We start from the raw sequence: 27,084 nt of genomic DNA on the forward strand, positions 1-27,084 counted from the left end.
ATAAATGAATTTTCTTTAACTGTGAGGGTATTATGATACCTCTCTAATAAAGAATTAAACCCCCTCTTTAAATGTTATTTCCTTTTTTGTATCTTTTCTTGTAATAGAAACTAAGTCTGAATTTTGATAAAGTCCAATTTATCTATTTTTCTTTTATACCTAGTGCTTTTTTCTGTCCCATGTCTTATCTAAGAAATTTTGGCCTAAAAAGAGATTACAAAGATTTTTTTCTCTTATGTTTTCCTCCAGAAGTTTTAAAGTTTTGTGGGTTTTTAAAATATAGATCCATGATTCATTTTGAGATATTAATAATTTTTGTATATGGAATGAAGTAAAGGTCAGGGTTAAGGATTTTTTTTAATATGGATATGCAAATGTTCAGGTACCATTTAAAAATATACTACACTTTTGTAATTGAACTACTTTGGCAACTTCTTTAAAAATTTACCCCAAAGTTATGGATTTATTTCTAGATTCTCTTTTTATTACCTGTCTACCCTTATTGAAATACCTCATTGAAATAAATCCTTTTTGAATATTATTCTATTAAAATATCTTGACTACATAGCTTTGTATACAATTTTAAAATTATTTACTGTAAATGCTATGAATTTGTTCTCCAAAATAGTTTTTTTCTAATATTCTACACTCATTTTTATTTTCATATGTGCTTTAGGATAAATACGATATTTTCTTTAAAAATTGAACTAAAGCCTTCTGGGATCTAGACTGGGATCATAGTAAATAAATAGGAGAACTGACACCTAAGTAATCTTGGGCCTTTTGGGCAATGAACATCTTACTTCTTTCCATTTATTTAGGACATCTTTAATTTTCCTCAGAATAGCTTTCATTTGTCTGTGAAACTGTCTTTTATGTATTTTGTTAATTTTATCTCTGAATATATCATGTTTTATGCCATTAAAAAGCAGCTTTATTAAAAGATAATTGACTTACCCAGATTTTACTATTTAAGGCACTTTGACATAATATGTCAAATCATATATTAGCACAGTGCAATAAAATTACAAATCAATTCTAAGATAGTAGCACAACATATTTTGCAGAATGCTGATATGATTTGGCTGTATCCCCACCCAAATCTTATCTTGAATTGGAATCCAAATTGTACTCCCCACATGTTGAGGTAGGGACCTGGTGGGAGGTAATTGGATCTTTGGGGCAGTTTCTCCCATGTTGTTCTCATGATAGTGTGTGAGTTCTTATGAGATCTAGTTGTTTGATAAGTGTCTGACTCTTCTCTCTCTTCTCTCTGTGTCTGTCTTTCTCTCTTGCCTGCTGCCATGTAAGATGTGCCTTGCTTCCCCTTTGCCTTCTGCCATGACTGTAAGTTTCCTGAGGCCTTCCTAGTCATGCAGAACTGTGAGTCAATTAAACCTCTTTTCTTTATAAATTCTCAGTCTCATACAAATGCAGAAAGAAATTTTTTCAAAAGATAAATGGCTATCTCAAAAGAAAATGACAACTCAGCAACAAGGGATTGGTTTCTTTACTATACACAACATTTCTACCTGTTAACAACAAAACAGCAATGGCTTAACAGAAAAATTGAGGACTTATGTACTAACAGCTATGGAAAAATAAATTTAAATATATCCTAATGATATGCCACCTAGTATGTCAAGGCTACAAATAATTACCTAGTACTCATTACCTTTATTCTCCATATATTTATTCTTCAAAATCTTTTATATCTTTATCTCTCTCTCTTTCTGAGGTAATCTACTTCTTGATAGCTATCTTCTAGTTCACTAATATTCACTTCAGCTAAGTTTGATATGTTTTTAAACCCATCTTTTTTGTTTTAATTTTCAATTGTTTATCTTCCAAGTGCTCAAGCATAATGATGACCACATAAATTAAATTCTCAAGAGACATCCTCCAACAAAACTGTTCAACAAGAACAAATAAAGCTACAAAGCCACAAATTTCAAATAACCTCTAAGTAGAAGTGTAAACAGCAACGTTCAACAGAGTTATTTCTCAAGTTCTTGCCTTGAAACTGTATAGAGAATAAGATTTGGGAGAGAATTGTCTGGGAAAATTACACAGAAAAGAAAGAGAAATGAAGGATCTAAGACTGAGCTAAAATCATGCTCCCAGAAAGAGAAAGTGAACCCAAAGCATGAAAATCTTGTACAAGAGTCTGAGTGCTAAATTGTAAAACTTAGTGAAGATAATTAATAAAAGGTGCTCACAGCTAGCTCATTGTGGGTGGTAACTAGGGGAGGAGATGGAAACCAGGGAAGGAGATGGCAAAGGGGAGGAAGTGGAAAACTTTTGAGACAAGGTGGGAAATTGGAAAAGGAAGAAGAGAACTTTGGTAAGTATTTCCTAGTTTTTCTTCTGTTTTTATATGAAATATAAACACTAACATGAACAAAGAAAATATTTAAAGGTATAAAACCCACTGGTAAAATTAAGTACATGAACAAACCCAGAACACTCTAATACTGTAGTTGTGGTGGGCAGTCCACTCACAACTCTAGTATGAGGCCCAGAAGACAAATCTATTAAAAATAATAATACCTAGAGCAACTTATTAAGAGATAGGCAATATGCATTCTATATTTAGGTTAAGTTATATGATTATATTATTCAGGACTTTTATGTTCCTGTAAATTTATTCTCTATTTTTTCTGTAAATTGCTAAGAGAAGAGTTTTGAAATCTTCAGCCATACTATGGGTTTGTCAATTCTTTCTTTGGTTTAGTAATTTTTTGCTTCCTTCACTTTGAATCCCTGCTACTGGGTGTACACGCATTTGAGATCATTTTGTCTTCCTGATGAATTGACCACTGTATCTTAGAAATGCCTCGCTTTTTCCATAATTTTGTTTTGTTCTGAAAGTTACTTTGTCTGATATGACTATAGCTAATCCAGACTTTTTATGAATAGAAAATGCGTAGTATGACTTATTCAATCATTTTGCTTGCATATTTACATTTTTAATTTTTACAAGAATTTTTGCTATACTAAAAACAGTCGGAACTTCCATTTTAATGCAATTTGATCATCTTTGATTTTTCATTTGATGCTCTATTTGCAGTTTTTGTAATCATTGATAAGGTTTGGCTTAAATATTACTATTTGGTTTCTATGTCTCCCATATCATTTTCCTCTTTTTAAGCCAATTTTGAATTGAATATTTCTTATAATTCTCTTTTACCTTCACCTGAGGTTTATTACCAATATGTCTGTTTTATGATGTTTATTGGCTGCTATGGCATTCACAAGGTCATATTTGAGGAGATAAAGGAGTGAGCCACATGGGTATCTCAGGAAGGAACATGGAAGACACAGTGATATCAACTGGAAAGTTTCAATAAGGTTGGAGCATTCCAGAGATGTTCAAATAACACACAGGAGGTAAGAAGGAGGAGTTAGAGAGCTTTCAGTCTGACCGAACTGAGAAGCCACTGGAGGATCCTGAACAGAGGAGTGTGACATACTTTGACTTCCATTTAAAAAAGATCATTGTCTGACATGTTGCAATTGACTCTAAGGGTACAGGATGGAAGGGGGGATATCAGTTAGAATGCTATTGGAATATTCTAAGCAAAAATTGGCAGCAGATTAGAGGTTATTTGCAATCGAGTTTAGAAGAAAAAAGAGGTTGAATATAGAACATATTTTGGCTAAGAGGATTTTATAATGATACACATGAAAGAAAGAATAAAAATAAAATTAAAAATAGCTAATTTTTTGCTCCTTTTTCTTTTGTTTAGAACAACTGAAATATGCAATAGCTATTTATTGAAATGAGAAAGACAAAGATCAGAGGTTATTTGAGGGAGATCAAAAATTTGTTTGGGATTTTTATTTAAATCCAAGTGAACTTGCCAAGTAGGACATTGGATATATAACTAATCTGGATTTGAGAAGTTCCAGACTGAAGATGTGACCTGGAGGGGAGGGTTGCCTTCCAGGTCATTTAAAGCCATGAGACTGAATGGCATCTCAGAGAATAAACTGCAGATAGAGAAGAGACCTGAGTTCCAAGATCAGAAGCACTCTACTCAGAGTAGATCAGAAAACGATAGTGACATGAGAGTCAGTGACTCACAGGTAAGCAGAAAACTGCAAAACGGAAGGGAGATTGGTGATCTAGTCTGCTACATCATTAACATTGACAAGGATTTTGGTGGTTAGAGCAAGTTTGGATGAAAGGTTGATTGGAGAAGATAAATAAGAAAGATTTGGAAGAAAGTATATGGAGGCAGCAAATATAGACCGTTCTACCCAATTTTTCTTTTTTGTTTTGCTATAAAGGAAAATAGAGAAATGTGGTGGAAACTGGAAGGGCAAATAGAGTCATAAGAGTTTTTTTAAAGAAAGTGAAATTTTATCATATTTGTATTCTGGTGGAAATGATCCATCAGACAGCAATAAAGCAGAAGAAAAAGTAGATAATTTCTAGAATATTGTTCTTGAGAAAGCAAAAGAGGATGAAATATAGCATACACTTAAGAGAATTTGGCCTTACATGAGAGCACAATTTAAATATAATAATAGGAGAGATTGACTTGGGGAAAATAATGTAATTGATGGGCAGCATTAAGGGCACACTGGAAGCCTGCATGTGTCAATGAGAACATTGACACATTATTATTTTATTCTATCATGCTCATCTGTAAAGGATAAAGGGTTATGGAGGAAGGAGAGAGAGAAAACCTGGGAGTATATATGTAATGAAGTGATAATGACTGACTATACAACTTAATCTGAGTAATGAAAAAAAGAAAAAAATACATGAGCATAGTGAAGAAATACGAAATCCCGGTAAAATTCTTAAGTACTGTGGCTATTGAAGTATTAGTGGGAGCAACTTACAAATACAGCAGTTATAATCTGACAGTAGTCTATTTAATGCTGAGATTATAGAGAGGGTGTAGTTTTTGTTAGTAACAAGGTCGAAGGCATGATTATACGGACAAATGGTTTGTGCAGAATAGAAGAATAGAGGACAGACCATTGGGGAAGAATAAGTCATAAAAATCAGAGTCTGCCTTGCTGGCTATATTATCTATATAGATTTTGAGGTTCTCAACTATAATATTGGAGATATTACATTTTGGATATTGAAGTGACAATAATAATGGATCTGATTATTAGAGTGACAACGAAGTTAAAGGTAAAATGTTTGAGACATGAGAGCCAGTGACTCAGAGGTAAGAAGATGACTACAAAATGGAAGGGAGACTGGTGATCTAGCCTGCTACAATAATTCAGAAGGCTTTAGAGAAATGGAACAGTCTGAGAGCAACAATGAGGAAGGAAGACATCTACTTCATGTTAAGCTCCTGTAGTATGAATAATATGGAAGAAAAAAAAATAGAAGAAGCCTGATCCTAAATTAAGTACTGGAGCTCAGCTGAAAGTTGAGAGAGAACACTGACAAAAGTTTGAGGATGTCACTCATAATGAATCGTGAGCTCCAGCCAGCACAGTGGAATTTGTAGGAATCAGGAAGGGACTACGAGAAAGACAGAAAAAGGTACAGGGAATGACTTGTATGGATTAGAATTTGGGAGATGAGAGTGACTTGAGACTAATGACTAATGTAGAGAAGGATAAAAAACAATTAGAAAGAACCAGTCCTGGTGACTTAGGACAAAAGAAGCCAGTTGGTAAGGTAGGGGACACCCATAATTATTTATCATATTTTACTTTGAGAAAACCAAAGGTAAGGACCTAGGTGGAGATTTGAACCAGAAATTGAATCTGTCAGTAAATAATAAAAGATGTTTTGTTGCTGTTGCTATCATTCCCTCACTCTATTACCTCTTCCTTTGGGCAGGAGTCCTGGAAAAACGTGGTATAATTAATACCAATTCATTTCATTATTATTGTTTATGTTGCTTTAATAAGGTTTTTTATTAAAACTTTATGTCTATATTTAAATGTGTCCTCCTACTCCAAATTAAGACTCCTACTCCTTACATCATGAAACAGATTATTTTGATTTGTGGGCACCTGGTTTGAGGGAGGTAAAGGAATAGGGCACAGAGATCTAAGTAAAAAATTAGAGAAAGGCCTTCTGCGAGTAATTGAGTACACAAATATTACAATGATGCCCCATTGGGAACTGTAACTCATCTATACATCCATTCCATGCATTATATGACTCCAAATATTTCTATGTGTTATTCACACGTAATTTTAATCACTTACCCTAAAGAATTTGTGGCCTACTTCTTATTGCCTATCTACCACTGACATGATTTTACTGAATATAAGCTTTATTCAGAATGATGTGCTCAGATTAAAAAATATGACTTCTCAGGCAGCTTTAACAGCTAAGGCTCATGACATGAAATATAATTCTGTAAAATGACATATAGGAATGTATATACATATGTATACGTATATTTATGAGTGGGGCTTCCAGGAATGCTATTGTTTTTCCTGATAAAACAAACAAAAACGAAAGTGTATGATTTTCCCCATTGTCTCCACCAGCGATTTCTGGCTGTCAACAGCTGAGCAGTAAAATAAAGAAACTTTGGCTTCTAATAAAAATTTAAAAAATAAAATAAGTAAAATAAAAAAGTGCTGGGAATCCCAGCACTTTGGGAGACTGAGGCGGGCAGATCACCTGAGGTCAGGACTTCAAGACCAGCCTGAGCAATATGGTGAAACCTTATCTTTTAAAAAATTAAAATAAAATAAATAAATAATTTTTAAGAAAGAAAAGAAACTTTGGTGTCCAGTGTCTGTGAGGAAACTCCATGCTGGCCCTCGGCTGTCTTCCCCAATGCACTTCCAAAGCGATCAAACCTTATTACCATATGATCGCTACGGCTTGTTGTTCGTGGTCTTTCCCCCCAAACAATGCCTATAGGACTTAAGAACTTTTAGCGATAGCGAAAGTTTTTTAATTTGGTTGTATCATTTCTTCTATGTCCTAAGCTTTGCTCACCACTATAAGTCACTGCCACATGTGGAGCTACTGCCTTATGCTGGCTTCGTGCCTACTTCAACCTTCTTAATTTCTCACAAAATTAGAGCTGGCTTTCCCTAAAGTACCTAAAAGATCATTTGCATTAATGTTGTTAACTTAGTACAGGAAGAGGTCTGTATTAAGAATTGAATTTTACAATAATAGGCAAACAGTATTATATTGAGGCAAATGCTTTTTAAAAGAGATGGCACATATTTCCTATTAGTTCTCACAGGGCAGCACGTCAAGTCTCTAAATTCATGCTGACTAAAACTCTGGCATTTTACAAACCACATGTGTTTGTTTAAAACTTTCTTCTCTTCAGTAATATTTTTAGCCAATCAAAAAACTAGAACTGTAAATAGGGATTTAACAAATGAGTCATGGTAGCCGAAGAAAATACGAAGTGAGTGAATAACACTTAGAACAGTAAATAAAATGGAGAAGAATTTGCTAGCAGTCAAAAAAATAAAAACAAAAACAAAACCCACTATGGCTATGAGGACCTTAGAAGGTCACAGATGATAAAGATCAATTCAAACATCAACCTTTGATTTTCACTAATTTGCTTCCTGTTCTGAGCCTTCTACATTTTAAATAAACCATTGCTTAGATTTTTATTATAGATTTTTACTTAGCCAATTCATATACTGATTTTCTATTCTATACCCAATTTTAAGCCCATTATAGGAAAGAGCTCCATGGAATCCATCCTCAATGTGGTTATGGGTCACTTGAACTCCAGCGTTCCGTAGTCGGGTGACATACATGAGTCCATCATCTCTTAAGATGTCATATTGACAGGTGATGATGTAGGTCAAGGGCAAATCACGCAACTTGTTGTCATCAGCCAACAAAGGGGCTGCCCTCACATCTAGGAACCCTGGATATTTTTTAGCCAGCTCAGAACTACCATGATTTGGACTATAATAAGAGTGGCCTTTCTTAAACTTCTCAGTGAGCAAGGAACTCCAATTAACAAATTTCAACAGATGGCTTGATTCCATTGGTACATGTTGATTAAAGAACATGGTTTTTTCAAGTGATCTGTCTGTGGTAAAGTATTCACTCCACAACCTGACCATGAGTGGTTTGGACAGGACTAGAGAGTCTTGATTTTCCCGATACGATGGTAAATCCATGTCAAGAGTCTGAAGGGCAGGATATATTAAAGACTGAAGCTTGAGTTTGATCTTGATATCTGGGTCGTCTATGAGCTGAAAAACAATTAAAATAAATTTCTTAAACAAATAATTTTCATTCGAAAGCATATTTTTATTTAAAAACAATACATTGATGAGATTAATTCAGAATATCAACAAGATAATCAGAAACAACAAAAATATATCTCAAGAACTTCTCCATTTTCAACATTATAGGAATCAATAATTTAATACTATGTATGCAAGATGATTTGTGCTTTTTTCATAATTGGAAAAAGAGACCGTCTAATCTGTGGTCTCAGCAAAATCTCAGGCCAGAAACCATGGCTAACACCTGTAATCCCAGCACTTTGGGAGGCCAAGGCAGGCAGATGACTTGAGTTCAGGAGTTGAGACCAGTCTGGCCAACATGGCGAAACCCCTTCTCTACTAAAAATAGAAAAATTAGCCAGATGTGGTTGTGTGTGTCTATAATCCTACTCAGTAGGCTGAGACAGGAGAATCACTTGAACCCAGGAGGTGGAGGTTGCAGGGAGCCAACACTGTACAACTGCACCAGCCTGGGCAACAGAGCAAGACTCTGTCTCAAATAATAAATAAACAAACAAACAAATAAATAAATAAATAAAAGGATCAAATAACTAAGAATTCTAATTTGGCTCTAACACTGAACAAATTAGTTCTGAATAAGTTTTATAGTCCCTCTGTGAAAAATGTGGGTTGGATTGGTTTGATTTGTTTTTTAAATGAGAGTATTTCAACTGTGTTCTTTCTCTTTGTGCTGCAGTCATCTACATAATTATCTTTTTAATTTCTACAGGGCAGTGGTATCCTAATTAGAAAATAATTCTCTCAGGTGTTATGTGAAAGATTGGGAGCCTTAAATACAAAAATATTTATCAAAGTTAAGCAAGAACATATTAGAATTCTCATTCCCACTATAAAACTCTAATTCATTTTAATTTTCATGTTTTAAATATTCAATTTATAAGGCCGGGAGCTGTGGCTCAAGCCTGTAATCCCAGCACTTTGGGAGGCCGAGGCGGGTGGATCACAAGGTCAAGAGATAGAGACCATCCTGGTCAACATGGTGAAACACCAGCTCTACTAAAAATACAAAAAATTAGCTGGGCACAGTGGCACGCGCCTGTAATCCCAGCTACTTGGGAGGCTGAGGCGGGAGAATTGCCCGAACCCAGGAGGCGGAAGATGCAGTGAGCCGAGATCGCACCTTTGCACTCCAGCCTGGGTAACAAGAGCAAAACTCCGTCTCAAAAAAAAAAAAATTCAATTTATAGTGGTGTTAAGAAAAATGTTATCTATAAATCAACGTGCATACTTACAGGGTGGGCTAAAAGTTTCCTGTTTATAGGGTACTGAATTAGATAAGCAGAGACCAGAAATTTGAGTTTTAAGAACTACTTCAGGTGATTCTGATGCAAGCTAAAATTTGGGATCCACTGGCATAGGTCTAAATAGTGATTATTGAAGCCACCTGCATTCTGATGCCTCTCAGATCAAAATTTAATGGGTAAATTGGAAGTCTATTTCTGAAAACTTGCAACAGCATTTTGTATATAATGTTGAAGAAAACACAGCATGCTGACATTCTTCAACATAGATATAACATTTTCCGAAAAAAAGAATAAAACAAAATATGCACACACAGCAGCAAAAGCAAAGGCAGCAAATTTTATTTTATTACATTTAAAACAAAGTTAATAATAAGAACCACTTGGCACAATAGAATATAAGTACATTACAAGATTTTTTAATGTAAAATAATTTCTGAATTGAAATAATTAGTGTCATTAGTTCAAGTAAGATTGCCACACACAGTCCATCTAAGTCAATATCTAGTAGAAAGATGCTGTTTACATTAGCAGAGGTGTGATAAATAATTAAGTAGATAGCTAATAGGTGGCTGATAAAACACAGAGTAAGATAAAACACAAAAAATATTTTATATTTTACCAATAAATTCAGGTAACCAAATCTCAGGTAAATTTACAGGTAACTAAATCTTTGAACATGCAGATATTTTATAAAGTTGTCTTTTATTATTAAATAAAATATGCAGAAAATCAAGCACATGGCTTCATAAAACAGAAATGTAAAATAGAACATTTTACATGTGTAAGGTTCAGGGAGTTCACCATATCTCTTGAATTGATCATTGGCCCTTCTTCCCTCCCGGAAATCACCATTCTTTGTTTCATGGTATTTAACATTGCAAGTTTCTTCAGAATTATGCCACCTGTGCTCATTTTTAACTCATATAGCTTATCGGGTTAAGAAAATTCTATCTATTCCTAGTTAACCAATAATTAGAACAATTGTTGTGACTTTTTCAAAATGCTTTTTCTACCTCTAGCAAGATGATATATGATTTTGCTTCTGTAATTTACTAATATGAGGAAAATTAACTGATTTTTATAAAATATAATTTCCTTCCATTATTAGCAACTTGATCATGGTATATTTTGGATATCTTAGTTTTATGAGTGTTATTGGCTCATTTCTTTATTCCCAAAAATAATTTGTTCATGTTTCCTGAAAACCATCTGATCTTGACTGATGGATTGGTTATAAAACATATGCCTCTCTGAAAATAAATCAGAGACCATACACTGTTTTCTTTTCCCCTAGCATACTTCATGTTTATTTGAATTATTTCATCTTTGAATGTTTAATGTATATTACCAATGAGGTTTTCTACTGGTACTGTATTTTATTACAGGTTGAGTATCTCTTATTCAAAATGCCTGGGATGAAAAGCATTTCAGATTTCTGTTTTTCATTTTGTTTTGTTTTGGAATATTTGTATCATACCTACCAATTCAGCATCCCCAAACCAAAAAAATTAATATTCAAAATACTCCAGCTAGCATTTTCTTTGAGTGTCATGTTGGTGCTTGTAAAGTTTTAAATTCTGGAGCATTTTGAATTTTGAATTTTCAAATTAGGGATATTCAATCTGTACTGATTGAATTATTTTAGTAATTATTACATGGCTGAGATTTTTATTTTTTGTATCTATCTGGCAAGTTAAATTTTTCTTGGAGTTTGATTATTTAATTTCAATATTGTTCCATTTTCTTTTAATTAAAAAGTTTTTCAAAGTATCTCTTTTAAGACTTACACTGTGCATTCTTAACTTATTAAAGGCTAATTCTTTTTTATATCTGAAAGATCAACATACAATCTTACTCCCTTTTTCAATTCTGCCATTAATCTCTATTTTTCTCCATTTGTCTTTCTAGATATTTTACAATTTTATTCATCTTTTTAAAGTATTAACTTTTTGCTTGTCATTCATACTACTAAGCATGTTAGGTATATCGTAATTTCTGATATTATCATTGTTATTATCTCCCTTGTATTTTTGGTGACTTCTGTTCTTTTTTAAAAAGAATTATTGAGACATACATATTTTTAGCCTTTCTTATTTTCTAATATATGCTTTTAAGGATATACAAGTTTCTCTAAATATTGCTCTAAATGTGGAGAACATTAAAAAGATATTTAAAAGATATAAAAGCATCGTGGCCCAGTACTTCATCCATTAAAAACAAAACAAAAAGACCTTTTGTGTTCGCTTGTTCCTCTGTTCTTCATACATCCATTACATGAAATGTGTTGTTATTCCCGAAGTATCTCAGCTTATTATTATTCTTGTCTGTTTAGTGTTTTAATTACTGAAAGAGGTATCCTTAAATTTCTCGCTGTAATTGTGAACTTGTGTATTTTTCCCTGCACCTTTTAATATTTTCTTCATCTATTTTAAGGCTGTATTATTAAATCCACACAGATTTAGGGTTGTTGTATTTTCTTGATAATTTAAACTTTTTCTGTAAGATGTAACTTTTTTTTAACCTAGCAATATCTTTAAATATGTTCTCATGGTATGCATTTTCCACAAATTTACTTTCAAATTTTCTGCTTATGCCTTTAATGTGTCATTTAAAAACTACACATGATCAGAAATTGTTCTTCAGCCACTCTGATAATCTTGGTCCTACAACCAGATTATTTAGATCACTTATATTTAACCTAATTACTATAGTGTTTGGTTTCAATCTGCTACCTCATTTTATTATCCTTTTTTTTTCTATTTTTTGCCTTTCACATTAACCTTTCAAATTTTCTATTTTTCCTCAGTCTAGAATTTATACAATATCTATACTTTAAATGGTTGTCCTCAGTGTTACAATGTGTTAGTAACTTCTCAAAGGCAAAGGCTATGAACTTTTCAGATGCCGATTCTAATCTTTTATTTCCTTTTGGACAATAAAAAGAGTTTATAACACTTAAAATCTATCCTTCCCATTCCCCTTAACTTATAGGTCCTTTTTTTCTAATGTTTTAATTTTATATATGTTATTTTAAACTACCCAACTTGATTAGGGTTTATCCACATCTTAACACATTCCTGTCTTTTGCTTCTACCTACATCTTAATCTTTTATTTGTGTTTTCATTTTGCCTAAAATGCTTTATTTAAAATATCTTTCAATTTGTCCTATTAATAGCAAGCTGGCTTAATTCTCATTTATCTAAATATGTCTCTGTTTCTACTTTATTCTTAAATAATATTTTTGTGAGGCATAAAATTAGGTTGTCTGTCATTTTTGTTCTGTACATTAATATTATCATTCTCCTACCTAGAGCTTATGTTATTGCTGTTGAGAAGTAAGCTTTCAGTATAACTGGCACTTCTTTAAAGCTACATTTTATATATATATATATATATATATATATACACACACATACACACACACACACACACACGCACATATATACATGCATATATACACATACACATATATATGTATGTATATATGTATATACACACACATATATATCATGTGTGTGTATATACATATATATATATATATTTTTTTTTTTTTTTTTGAGACGGAGTTTCACTCTTGTTACCCAGGCTGGAGTGCAATGGCGTGATCTCGGTTCACTGCAACCTCCACCTCCCAGGTTCAAGCAATTCTCCTGCCTCAGCCTCCCAAGTAGCTGGGATTACAGACTCCCACCACCATGCCCAGCTATTTTTTTTTTTTCTGTATTTTTGGTAGACACAGGGTTTCACCACGTTGGCCAGGCTAGTCTCAAACTCCTGACCTCAGGTGATCCATCCACCTCAGCTTCCCAAAGTGCTGGGATTACAGGCATGAGCCACCATGCCTGGCCTACTGTTGTATTTTTAAATATCCCTTTCTCCCATTCTCTTGCCTCTCTTTTTGGTATAATATTTAAAACACTATCGGATTTTCAGACTGTAGCTACTATATCTTAATCTTCTTTTCTGTATTTATCTTTTTGTCTCTTCAAGCTTCATTTTGCCTAGTTACATGAGTTGATATGACGCATCTTTCCCATCTATCAATTTACAAATGATCTCTTCAGCTGTGTAAAATTACTTATGCCATTTTTAAGGTTTTAATTTTCATAAGTTTATTTTTTAGTTTTAGAATTTTTTTTAAAGTTCTAATTTTCTAATGAAATTTGTAACCCTCATTCTGGATTTATTGAAGAAAGTAGGACAGTTGTTTCATATTCTGTGAATATCACATTCTTATATATTAGCTCTAATATCTCAGTTTTGTAGTATTTCTATTGTCTGCTGATTCAGCTTGCTTTCCTTCATGGTTTCTTGCTTACTTGTTTGCCCAAGTACATTTGATAGTGTTTTGGGCATTCAATTTCATGAGGTATTCACACAAAAAAAGTTTAAAGACTATGATGGTACTGTATTTCTCCAGCAATGTCTTTTATGCATTTCAGTCAAACACATAGTAGTAATTGCCTCTCACACTACTTTAATTTAAATTCAAAGCTTGAGGTTCCTCCAGCCATCTGGATGACGTGCAGCAAGGCTATAAACAGAAGTGAGTTTTATTTTACGGCAGGTTCACTTTGACTCTGAGAGTTTATTTCTTCAGGGCCTCACTTAAAGTGAGGAGTGATTTGTGAGTGTACTCATATCTGCAAGGCTCTTAAATTTGCGTGTATAACCCTGAGAAGCTTCCAAAGCTCATCTTGGTTTGCTTCCTTTTGATTACCACATGCCATTAGGGCAGAGAGGATGTTGAGTGCTAGAATTATTTTTTGAGAAGTTTTCTCTTGTTTGTCTTTTAAAATTTTTGGTATAAAAGTTTCTATATCTTATTAGCCTTTATAAGATATTTTAGCTAGATTTTTTTTTTTTTTTTTTTGAGATGGAGTCTCACTCTGTTGCCCAGGCTGGAGTGCAGGGACGTGATCTTGGTTCACTGCAACCTCTGCCTCCTGGGCTCAAGCGATTCTTCTTCCTCAGCCTCCTGAGTAGCTGGGATTACAGGTGTGTGCCACCAGGCCTGGCTAATTTTTGTATTTTTGGTAAAGACAGTGTTTCACCATGTTAGTTAGGCTGGTCTCAAACTCCTGACCTCATGATCCACCCACCTTGGCCTACCGAAGTGCTGGGATTACAGTTAGCTAGATTTTTAATAATTATGGGTCAGAATTAACTGGTTCATCATTTTAGAAGTCTAAACTCCATATGAGGAAAGGCTTATTATGCAACACAATAAAGAGAAATTGATGTTTGAAGAGATTAGATGGTTTATCTAAGGTCGTAGATGGACATTGCTTCAACTCCAATAATCTGTGTCTCCTGATGGGTTCATTGTACTTCACTAGGATGCCTCTCAGAGCAACAATGTATATAGAATTCAATTTTGGAGAAGTTTCACATATCTGTTCTATAGTATATTAGAATGAATCACAAAATTTGTATTTTTCCTTTGGCTAGAAATCAAAATAAGGTTATCTTGAATTTGCCAATAGCTAAAATTTATACATTTACAAAGTATATAAAAATAAATAATAAAATCAGCAAAACTGATAGCAATAGTTTTATTGCACGGTAAATTTAGATGCAATATTTATTATGAGTCAGTTATTCAATTACAGAATCAATTATTAAACTGTAGATATTAATTTGGAAAGTTTATGTAATTATTTTTCCTTATAGAAACATTGCTTCTAAGACATCACTCCCTGGTTTATTAGGTCAAAAAACCAATACCAAAAACAATTTTATCCATAATATAGTAGGCTACTTACAATTACATAATAATTTATGTTGATAGCTCATAGGTATACAGTTTTGGCTAAATGTCATATAAGTAGCGTCATACAAATAACAAATGAAAAGTATAATTCCTTCTGCAAGTGTATGGTATCTATAGACCTGTTAACATTTTTTTCTAAAAATTTTATTTTAAATAAATATATTTAAGCATAGGATATTTAAGTAATAAAACAAATCTGAGCATCATACCTGTTGAGTCACCGCTGCAGCTAAATTTCCACCAGCACTGTCTCCAGAAATGCCAATTCTTTTAGGATCTATACCGTATTTTTCAAGAATCTCTTGGCGTAACAACCATCTTAGTGCATTATATACATCTTCAAATTGATTTGGAAAGTGATATTTAGGTGCTAGTCTGTAGCTGTGGGCAGAAGAACAATTTTTAAGTCAACTGTTTTTAATTTAAAAGTGTATGATATTCTGCTTACTCTAACCCTAAAATCAAAAGTAAATTTTTTTCTGTAGCAAGCCTGATATTTTGGATCATGATAAATCCGAAAACAGATTTCATCCTTATGATGATGCTCTATATGAAAACTTTTACAAATGACATTTACACAAGTAAATTCTTTAATACAAAACTTGGATTAGGCTTACGGTGAAAACAAACACACACACACAAGCAGGTGTTACGTTTCCCTGCTTGGGAATAAATTTCTTCCAGAATGATTTTTTTTTTCTGTGATCATTATATTTTGGTGGTAACCAATAAATGGTAAGCAAATCTTCAGAATTGTGAGATTCTACCTTAATCCAATGTTTAGTTAATCTAATGTTTAGTTCATTACAATGTTTTTTCACATGGCTTCTTCATTTTTCTACTCATTCTTTTCTGATCAGTTTTCCAGGAATTATTGATCTAGAACACTTCTCAAGAATAGATTTTGCCTGTGTTCCCATGTGCAATTGCTTTTAGTGAAGGATTTTACTATGACATACCTTGTAATGCTTTAAGTTTGCTTTATCATATAATCCTCAAAAAACCCATTTGTAGGAAAATATTATATGCATCCCAATTTAAAGATGAGGAAACTAAGCTAAAGAAATTGTATTTATCTAGTACAAAGTCACAGAATTAATTTGAGTACCCAGATTTGATTCTGATTTTCTGATTTTAAAGCCCTCACTTTTATTCACTCTGCTCGTGAAAACTAGGCTGGAAATCTAGCAGAGGTAATTTGTCCATAAGATCCAATAGTTTAATTGTATTCTATTTCTAAACTTCCTGTTTGATCTGATTTCTTATTTCCCATGTCTGTTCCTGTAATGCTCAAGCTCACTTTCTCTATGGTCACTCTCTCAATTTCACATAAACTCTCTTGGCACAACAAAGAAAGACCACAAAAGCTGACAGCATTTTCCTATATAAAGCATTCAGCCAAAGCCCAAACAAACGGAGAATGCTCTTACTTGGTTGATACAACAACAGCATCAAGTCTATCAGCTGTTCGCCTTGACAGAAAGTCATAGTTAAACAAAGCTGAAATTAAAAAAAAAAAAAAAAGAGTGTTTCTTTCAACAGAAAGCCTACTGGTACACCTTGTTCCTCATTGATACACTCTAGAAAAAAATATTTCTAATATTTTATCTTAATTTTAGAACATAAATTCTTCCCAGTGTTTCTTTTACATGTGACTTGTCATTTTCTCATCCATTCCTACATTTTTACACTGGATAATTTAAACCAGTTTTTTCTCCTCAAGATTAATTTCTGCTTCCTTCATTTAGCAGGCATTAGGTGTTGAAAGTATAAATAAATATTAGCTCCAGCTTTAGGGAAGTCATAGCCTACTGGAAACAGGGGTGGGGAGGGCAGGCATATAAACCAAAAGCAATAATGCAAAATAATAGTTGTTTTAATGGAGGAATGGAGGGGTACAGAAAATGCTCTTTGGAAATTAAATTAGACTTCACAGAAACTGCCAGAGAGAGAGAGAGAGAGAAGAGTAAATAGCAAGTAGAGAGAGCAGAGACTTGAATTAAGTATTCATATTTTCTTGGCAGACAAGAAAGGATGTGTTTTGTTCTGTTCCATGGTTTGGTTTTGCTTCGTTTTGGTGTGTTTATAGATTGGGGATGGGTCAGACCTGTTTACCATGGGGCTTGGGCAAATGCTTCCTTTTGCAGATAAGAAACTTGTTAAAAGAGAAATAGAATTTAGTAGTAACAAGTGTCAGGAAAAATCACACAGCTGTGAAGGAGAAGTAACAGGATACGAGGTTCTTACAAAGCCCATCTCTTGTGGGCCATGGAAAGAGGAATAGATATCATCTTGTGATGTTTCCAAAATCAGGTGCTGAGTACTCTTAACGTCAAATGCACACTAAGTCCTTAACTTTTATTTAACCTTTACTATACAAAGCCATGCTCATATTTTTGATTGGAATACATATTTTTATGTTTTTCTTTAATATTGAAATAGAAAGTATCAGGCAAATGTTATTTTGTTTCTGAGCTTATTCTTATTTAGTTCCTTCACCTTAGTAAACATATTTTCATTCTTCAGAGATACTTTGAGGTAAAAGTTTTCAAAAAAGTACTTTGGACAGAAGAGACTTGTGGAAACGGGTATGTCATATTCAGATTTTGTGTTAGACACATCGCTGCATTGTTAAGTGGTGACTTTACTATCTAAATTTAGAGAAAATGATAGAATCACCATTAACTGCTCCAATTTAAATTCCCGATCTACATCAATACCATCAACACGTATTTTCCTTCTGTCACAAATGAAAATATGCTCCTCTTCCTGTGTTGCTAATTTTTCCCATCTGTATCAAATCCAATTTGCTTCCATATCCTCTAGATCAGATAAACCCCCATCCCTTCCTCTAGCTGCCACTCCCCACGTTTCTCCAATATACCTCAAATTACCACCACCTTAACTTCAACTTACAATCATGTTCATATACCTCCTGTACATAAATATGAAATATATATAATAAAAAACATGCAAAATATATTTGCAAATAAAATAATTTTAGATTTGATAGTAATTAAAAGTTTATATTAAAATATATTGTGTTTGTATAAATTCATAAGTGCATTAAACAAAATACATATGATACAATATAAAATCAAAATAAAATACCCTTATTCAACTCTGTTTTTTTTAATCTAACACCTTTTTCCCGTTTCCTTAATGTTTATGCTTAAGACTAAAGTCTTTGTTTCTATTTCCTCATATTGAATCCATTGTTCAACTCACTTCATTGTGCAACTTTCTATCAAATCTGCAATTAATAATAAATGTCTAAGTTAGTGAAATACATTCTCTTCTTACCTTAGATTTGCTACAGTTTTGGTATTTATTATGCTCTCTTTCAGAATGAGTTTTAAAATAGTTCTTTTAAACCTGCATAGCTCCAAAGAAATAAATTTCAGACAGCTGAAGTGTTTTGTTATCTGACATGTATGTCTTGATATGATGAAGTCAATATTTCACTAAAATATATGTATATAATAAACTAAAACTTTTAACATGGGGCACATACCAGCATCCCCCATGCACCAACCACCACCATGAACGTAAAATAAGCCTCTTCTTAGTATCTCCGACTTTCGTGTTGGCACGTACACACGGACAGGAACATCATTAAAAGTCGTCTCCATCACAGTAACATTTTCATCAGATGTAGGTGGGACTTCTTGAAAGCTCATGAAGAACATTGCAGTGTTTACAAAATGATCGATTCCCAAGAATTCAACTAACAAAGCCTAAAAGGAGAGACAGGAAAAATAAATACTAAATTACAAATATCAAATGCCAGTGTTGCTTATGAACACAGAACTATGCAGAGGTACACCCGGCAGTCCTGTCTCATACCCTCACAGGTGAATCTGAATGGCACAGTTGGAAATACTGAAGGTTTAGTGGTGTTGCCACATAGTTTCCTTAGGCTAAAAAAAAAAAAAAGAATTATTGAGGAATTACAACTTGATAGATTCCATGCTGGACGGTTCGAGTTACAAAGATAATTAAAACAAGTGCTCTTTTCTAAAGAAGCTCAGAGTCAAGAAGGAAAATAGTTGTGTTAGCAATTACCAAACAACATCACTGCATATCTCATAGATATGTACAAAGAACTTTGACGGTGGTCGGCCGGTTCACTAGCTGCCTGGATGAGAATTGAAGAGGAGTTTTCAAATAGCACGTGAGCTCTGATATGAGTACTGAGAGGAAAGTAGAGTTTGGCCAAAGGGGAAAATCTCACTCTAGGCCAAAGCAATCGCCACAAGGACACTTCTGTTGTAATCAGAAATGCATGTAGTTTGGTAAAGCAATAAAGATGTCTGTACAGGGATGTATGAAAGAAAAGGGGCCTCTAAAGGTGACTATGAGCCAAATCCTGATGGACCTAGAATGTTGGGATTCCAAGGATCAGAAAGACTTGCTTTCCTCTCCTAAATTGGAAACATTTGGACTAAAGGGCTGTGTGATCGAAGAGCTAGCTGAACCTCTTTCCCAACAATGAAAATTAAGTAAGTACAAAAGAAATAACAAAATTGTCTATTTTCAATACTAAATTGTCCCCACCCTATTCTTGAAGAGGAAGTCAGGAAATACAGTTCCCAGAACTCCTTGCCAGTGCAATTATAGATTATGCAACAGAGAGGCATTCTTATAAGACTTACTGGGTAGAAAAGAAGGAAAAGTCATTATTTTTTCGTTTTGCAGTACTGTGGGCATTCATATAGACACTGGCAAATATGTGGCTCTTAATACTTCTGATTGTCCTCCTAAGAACTGCCACTTCAGTAATGCAGGCAGCTGGAATTATTGATGACTACTCTTCACTCCTCGATTTTAAAGACTGAATTGATTCCTATTGACCTCCTTGTAGTGGCGTCTGTGTTCTGAAAAAAAACATGATTGATAAAAGTATATAGTCTAAAAGATGGTATCAAAAAAGAGAACATTTAAGACATGTTAGAATTAGATATCTGATCTCGTTAGATTTAAAGACAGGAATAGCCTCACTGCCAATGTAAAAATGTAACTGCTAATGCATGAAATGCAGTAGCAGGCCGGGCGCGGTGGCTCAAGCCTGTAATCCCAGCACTTTGGGAGGCCTAGGCGGGTGGATCACGAGGTCAAGATATAGAGACCATCCTGGTCAACATGGTGAAACTCCGTCTCTACTAAAGATACAAAAAATTAGCTGGGCATGGTGGCGCATGCCTGTAATCCCAGCTACTTGGGAGGCTGAGGCAGGAGAATTGCCTGAACCCAGGAGGCGGAGGTTGCGGTGAGCCGAGATCGCGCCATTGCACTCCAGCCTGGGTAACAAGAGCAAAACTCCGTCTCAAAAAAAAAAAAGAAATGCAGTAGCAAACCAGTTACTTAGTTTAACAACTGTTGTAGTTTCTGTTAAGGGAGGGTTTTCGGAGATCAAGTCGCTGTTGCAAAAAAAAAAAGAATATTACGGAGAGAACGATGAGTTCAAATAGTGACTGCATGCAAAAGGTAACCGAAAGAATAATAACATTCTCAGGGTTTTAGTTTTCATCTAAAATTACAGTCTGGAAAGCAAATACTGCTATAACTTCCCTAAAAGAAACCACTTACACTTACATCTCTGTCTGAAAATAGAAACGAAGTTTACAGTTTGTGGAACTGCAATAACAACTGAATTCACGGTCCTCCTGGATGTCTTGGTCGAAAGATGAAACTTGGTCTAACATTCATATCTAAATAATATTCTGAGTACTAGATTAGAAACATTTGTATGGATTATGGATTCTGACAAACCTAAACACTGAATTCCCAAGTCCCACTAAATCTTCCCTAGCAGAAATAGCAGGTTTTTAACAGTCTCATTTAAGGAAGATTAGGTGCCAGAATTTCTCTTGGTGGCTTTAAAGGACCAGATACATTGAAGTTACTTTTTCCTGAGTGTTTATTGGCTTGTTCACTGATGAGAGTCCCTGGGAACTCTCAAGAGCACTGGGAGCCATAATACCCCTGAGTTCCCTATGAGAACTCAGAGGAATTGGTAGCAATGATGTCTCTGCAAAGATCCCTTTTGGTCAACCTCAGAGGAGTCCCTAAAGTATAAGTTTCTTCCGGCAGATAGTGGGTCTTCAATGCAAGTGAATATGTGATGACAAGAAGATGTACTGAATGTCCACTCTGTGCTAAACACAGTGCTAAAAAGTATGATTGATTAAAGATGCCTGTTTTCCAGAGTCCAGTCTTCATTGACTGTGAATAAGTTCAACTGTACTTATAGATAAGATTTAATACAAGGCAGAATTGAGGAAAAACCTTGAATAGGGGGCTCAGGTAGCAAGAGGGGTGGGATCGATTTTAACTCACCATCATGGAGAAAGTTTCTCATGAATGCTCTATTTGATCTTAATCTGTTGACTCTGAAAAATGTGTTTAAAAATTTTTAGATTCATTCAGAAAGACCAGAGCAACTCGATCAAAATCCTGAGTAAAAGACAGGATTTTGGTTTAACTTTCTTGGGCTATGTGATCAAAATTAACCTGGGAAGTTCTATGATGGTGACATTGTGGGGAGCCGTTTTCACAAATGTCCTTTCTTTCTTTACAGGAGTTTTTTTTTTTTTTGAGATGGAGTTTCGCTCTTGTTACCCAGGCTGGAGTGCAATGGCGCGATCTCGGCTCACAGCAACCTCCACCTCCTGGGTTCAGGCAGTTCTCCTGCCTCAGCCTCCTGAGTAGCTGGGATTACAGGCACGCGCCACCATGCCCAGCTAATTTTTTTGTATTTTTAGTACAGACGGGGTTTCACCATGTTGACCAGGATGGTCTCGATCTCTTGATCTCGTGATCCACCTCCCTCCACCCAAAGTGCTGGGATTACAGGCTTGAGCCACCGCGCCAGGCCTCTTTACAGGAGTTTTAATTAGCAGCTTAATATGTTCTAATGAGCCAACAACAAAATAAATTATCTATATGTAATGTTAACATGTATGATTGAATATAAATATTAAGTCATGTAAACCACTATTTTTAAAAGTAGTGATTTTGCAACAATCTTTGAGTTAAACTATACAACTATTTAATTTTCTAATTCATTTACTGAAAGGTCTTTTATAAATATTATTCTGTTATTTAAGATTGTCTCAGATGAATTTTATCCAAAATCATATATTCAGTTGTTACTAGATTTGTCCTGAAGTTAAGAAGTTAGTCATAGTCAAAAGAAAAGGCAGCAACTAACCAACTAACAGCTATTATAGGTATATATAGGCAACAATGACTTCATAATATATTCATTCACCTATATGATGTATACTATATAATGTATAATGGATATATGGATATATGAATTAGGTATAGATTTAAATAAGATATATAACTCAATGTAAATATACATATTTACATTGCATTATATATATATAAATTATATATACACATATACATGTATATGTATGTATGTAATATATGTGTACATATATACATTATATATATGTACATATATACATTATACACCTATATTTCAACTAAATATTTTATTAAAATAGTACAGAATGCTATATGTAACACAAATTAAAAATAGAAATTTAGTTATGAAACTACTAATTGTAACATATGGGAGAAAGTACTAAGCATGTATTTTGTAAGGGGATTCTATAATTTTACGAGTTTTTAGATTCTACTAGTAAATGAGGTAAATGTATAACAAAATGCTAAGAAGTCATTAGCATTCAAAACATATCACCCAGTGCCTGAAATCTGAATTGAAGGACAAGAGTGTTGCACTTTACTCAGCTGCCTTCTCTTTAGTGGAATATGATTAATTGGAGCAGTGGCTTAGTGGACATATCTTCTCAGATCATCTTACCCTCTTTATCCTGACACTATAACCTAAAAGCAATGTTTGATATAAATTTGAAACATTAAATGATATAGAATAAAATTCTGACTAACTCTGAAATTTGTATCTCTCAGTTTATATATAAAATTGTTTCTTGCTGAATCTTAATCTATCATAGAAGGGTCCATTACCCCAAGAAAAAATAATAAAATTGAATTTCTGATGATTCATAGTTAATAAACAGTGTCTAGGCCCCTGGCTACACCCGCATAAGAGCTTTGTTTACCCAGTGTGGTTATTCAACAATTTGGAAACTCAAATTATCATTGGACTTTAAAGTTCATGCTTTGGAGGCCAACCAGTGTATCTTTGAGAAGACCATAACAGGAGAAAGAAGTAAGCAGGGCTGGGAGAATCAATGGCAAACAGAAAGAAAACAGAAGATAAAACTAATCTTTTTGAAAATGTCCTCAAACCTAAAAACTTCAAACCTTTAGAATCAGGTATAACAATAGAAAACTATTTTTACAAATGCTAATAATCGCTAGTCTGGGATAGGTCTGGTTGGCTCATTAGAAGATAGTCTGGGATAGGTCAAATAATACTTGATTGCAGTATTATTTCCTGCTAAGCCTAAAAAGCAACCTCAGAGTCCTTTCAGGGTCATGCTGAGCAATCTATCAGAATTGGCATTGTAGCTAAACATAATTGATATTGCTACTATAGAAGATAATGACATGATACAGACTAGTTGAGACTTGATTCCACTCAGTGACTTCCATTTATCTTCATCACTGAATTATTAGAAACTTGAATTACCATTTTAATATCTTATGCTCAAATTGATTGCTAACCACAAGGAAGGACCAGATGGCAAAAATTCAAGCAAGTTATTGTTGGTTTTTTTTCTTTTTCAAAGGGTTTGGAGAAAAGATGGGAAAAAACTGAGGGACTTCATGAAAGGTTGATGATTTTATAGAGGTTTTGAAAAGATGACAGATTCTATGGTAATCTGACGTACTTTGGCAAATAAATGTTTTTCTTATCTTTTTCTTTCTTTTTTTAAAGGAGTCAGGGCTTTAAGTTCCTTCAAATCTATGCTTTTCTTCTGCAGGAAATTATACAGAACATGAAAGTAAACAAGTAATCAATAATCATGGTGATAAACTCTATTTCTTCAAAAAAACAAAGAATCACAAAAAACCCATGAACTATAAATTATGTGTAGTGTTGGACCAAAGCAACTGAAACCATATACATATATATGGTTTGAAGCCATATTGCAGTGAAACTGACCCAAATCCAGTAACAACATATACTAGACCATTTAATGAGTTTGAATTGAGTGAGTCTACTTATACACAGATTTTTAAAAAGCAAACTTGAGGATGAAAAATATATGTGCAAAACCCGTGTATACAGAAGACCAACTGTATATGCTAATAAAATGACTAGAAAGCGAAGTAACTAATAGAAAATGAAAATGCAGCACTGAATGTAGGGGCTGATGCCTGTAGTCCCAGTGCATTGAAGGCAAAGATTGGGAGGTTGGGGGATTGCTCAAATCCAGGAGTTTAAAACCAGCCTGGGCAACATAACAAGACCCCATCTCTAAAAAGAAAAAAATTAATAGCTAGGCATGGTGGCATGTGCCTGTAGCCCTAATTACTTGGAAGGCCAAGTAGTGGGAGGATCACTTGAGCCCAGGATTTCCAGGCTGTAGTAAACTGTGAATACCAATGCACTCCATCCTGGGCAACAGAGAGATCAAGAACCTGTCTGTATAAAAACAAACAAAAAAAAAAAAAACAAAGAAACAAACAAAAATCCTGAGAATGAGGCATGTATCACACTTATTCAAAGCTGCATTAAATGCCAGAAGAGAATGTTGAAATATCTAAAAATATATGGAAGGAAGCAGAGTGTGAGCCAAGTGTTTAAGTGTCCTTGGATTATTGTTTTCTTTTGCTACAAGAAGGCAGTTTGCTAAGAAGGTTCAAAAAATTATAATGAATGGCTTTATATCCAAGTAGTTAGCCTCCTTAGAAAAGAACCACAGGTCTCCGAGGGCCAGTGTGGACACTGGGGACAGCCAGCCAGGCAGCTACCCTGTTGCCTCAGCAGCTCACTCTCCTTCAACTGAGAATCATGCTGTGTGTGTTCAATTTCCCTTGCTCTTTTACCAGTTGACCTTTAGACAGAACATTTCAGTAAGAATGTATTTTCACATCTGAATCCAAGATTGTTACATAGAATTTTATATAATCACAGTGCCACTCAATTCTACCTTTTCTGAAGTTTATACTTCACAAAGGCTTCATTCTATCAGTATTCATGCCATGAAAATCACAGTAAGATTAATTGTTTTTTTCAGCCAGCACATTTTATTTTCTAATATTTAAAATTAAAATTACTTGAATACTTTCCTTCATGCTTATTCTGCTAGGGGTCTGTGTTAAAGAATGAAGATTTTTTTTTTTTTAAGTTTCGAAAATCAGCAAGCAAACACTAAGAGCAAAATTTCCAAGACAGCAGAAAGTTTTAAAAATAATATAGCTGGTTATTATTTTCTCCTAAGTAAGCTTAAATATTCATAGAGATTATGAAATTCTGAACTTACCAAATTTGTTATCATTTTCACAGGTATACCTATCCACACCAGTCGCCAGGCTTCCTCAATATTATCTGGGAGAGGAGTATAAACATAATATGCCCCAAGTACTCCTGCAATCAGAAGCAAAATAGTCTTTCTTCCCATGATGTTTCCCTTCTGCTCTTTCTACTTTTGCACACAGCATGTACATGTTTGAAACATTCAGTGGCTGAATTTTCATTGTTTTAAGACTTGTTATAAAATGTTACATAACTTCCTGAGTACAAATTCCACTGTTCAGTTTTTCATTTCATCAGCAGACTAAATATACTTAGCAGAAATACAAAGGCGAGCTCTGAGAAACAATCAGCACTTATTTTCTGCAAGTTCTGTCAAATCCAACAGCCTTATTATGTTGCTAGGCTGTTAGTAAACCAACATTTATTGCACAATTACTAAGAGCTGAATACTTTGTTTAAAAACGCCATGTGACAGTGCAGGAAATCCAGTGTATGTCTCAAATAACAAATCTTAGAGTATGGAAGAACAAACAGAGTATTTTACAAGTATTGAGGCTGGGTGTGGTAGCTCATGCCTGTAATCTCAGCACTTTAGGAGGCTGAGGTAGGTGAATCACATGAGGTCAGGAGTTTGAGACTAGCCTGGCCAACATGGTGAAACCATGTCTCTACTAAAAATATGAAAATTAGCTGGACATGGTGGCAGGTGCTGGTAATCCCAGCTACTCAGGAGGCTGAGGCAGGAGAATCTTCAACTTGGAAAGGAGAGGTTGCAGTGAGCCAAGATCCTGCTACTGCACTCTAGCCTGCATGACAGAGTGAGACTCTGTCTCAAAAATAAATAAATAAAATAAAATAAAAAGTACTGAGAGCTTTTATGAAGTTTGGCACTCATGATCACATGTTTTATATATTACTTTTATTCTCTTATTACAATTACAATTATCAGTGAATAATACTAATTATGTTTAAATTATACAATAATCATGGTGACAGCTAACAGTTTTTGAGCACTTACTGTACTCCAGTGTACTAAAACATTTAAAACTTATTTAATCCCCTCAATGGTATTTATTATCACATTAAAGAGAAAAACTGAAACTGAGGAAAGTTCAGGAAGTTGTACAAGCTCATTTAATAGTATGTAGTGAAACCTGTACAGGTGTCTCTCAGAGCACATTAAAAGTCTCACTTATTTCAATCTTTAATTAATCTTCTATTACAGATAAGCAATTGAAATTACAATGGTTAAGTAACTTTTCAAGGTCACAAAAAAACAAGGACTAGAAATGTCAGAGACATTTACCATTCCCTTAATATCCACATGCCCCTCTGCTAAAGATTGAATGTGTTGCTCCCAAATTCATATGTTGAAACCTAACCTCCAAGGTGATGATATTAAGGG

At 34.1% G+C, this 27,084-nt stretch overlaps 1 protein-coding gene across 1 annotated transcript; it reads right to left on the reverse strand.

Annotated features, from left to right (window-relative positions):
* Positions 1-1,494: 1,494 nt before the first annotated feature.
* On the reverse strand, positions 1,495-25,886 carry LOC100393733 (arylacetamide deacetylase-like). The gene is made up of 5 exons (XM_002759484.7): positions 25,687-25,886; positions 18,771-18,993; positions 16,687-16,756; positions 15,466-15,637; positions 1,495-8,181 (listed from the first exon to the last, which is right to left on the reverse strand). The coding sequence occupies exons 1-5, from the start codon at positions 25,822-25,824 to the stop codon at positions 7,585-7,587; spliced, it is 1,200 nt and encodes a 399-aa protein (XP_002759530.4). The 5' UTR covers positions 25,825-25,886; the 3' UTR covers positions 1,495-7,584.
* Between the last annotated feature and the right edge of the window lie 1,198 nt (positions 25,887-27,084).

The sequence above is a fragment of the Callithrix jacchus genome, chromosome 17 (genome assembly GCF_049354715.1).
Source record: "Callithrix jacchus isolate 240 chromosome 17, calJac240_pri, whole genome shotgun sequence".
Taxonomy (NCBI): Eukaryota; Metazoa; Chordata; class Mammalia; order Primates; family Cebidae; genus Callithrix; species Callithrix jacchus.

Excerpts from the sequence above, each read along its gene's own strand:
- LOC100393733 (XM_002759484.7), bottom strand. The coding sequence starts at position 25,824 with ATGGGAAGAAAGACTATTTTGCTTCTGATTGCAGGAGTACTTGGGGCA. Across the intron at positions 18,994-25,686 it reads TGAAAATGATAACAAATTTG|GCTTTGTTAGTTGAATTCTT; the intron begins GTAAGTTCAGAA and ends CTCTCCTTTTAG. Across the intron at positions 16,757-18,770 it reads TTGGTGCATGGGGGATGCTG|CTTTGTTTAACTATGACTTT; the intron begins GTATGTGCCCCA and ends TTTTAATTTCAG.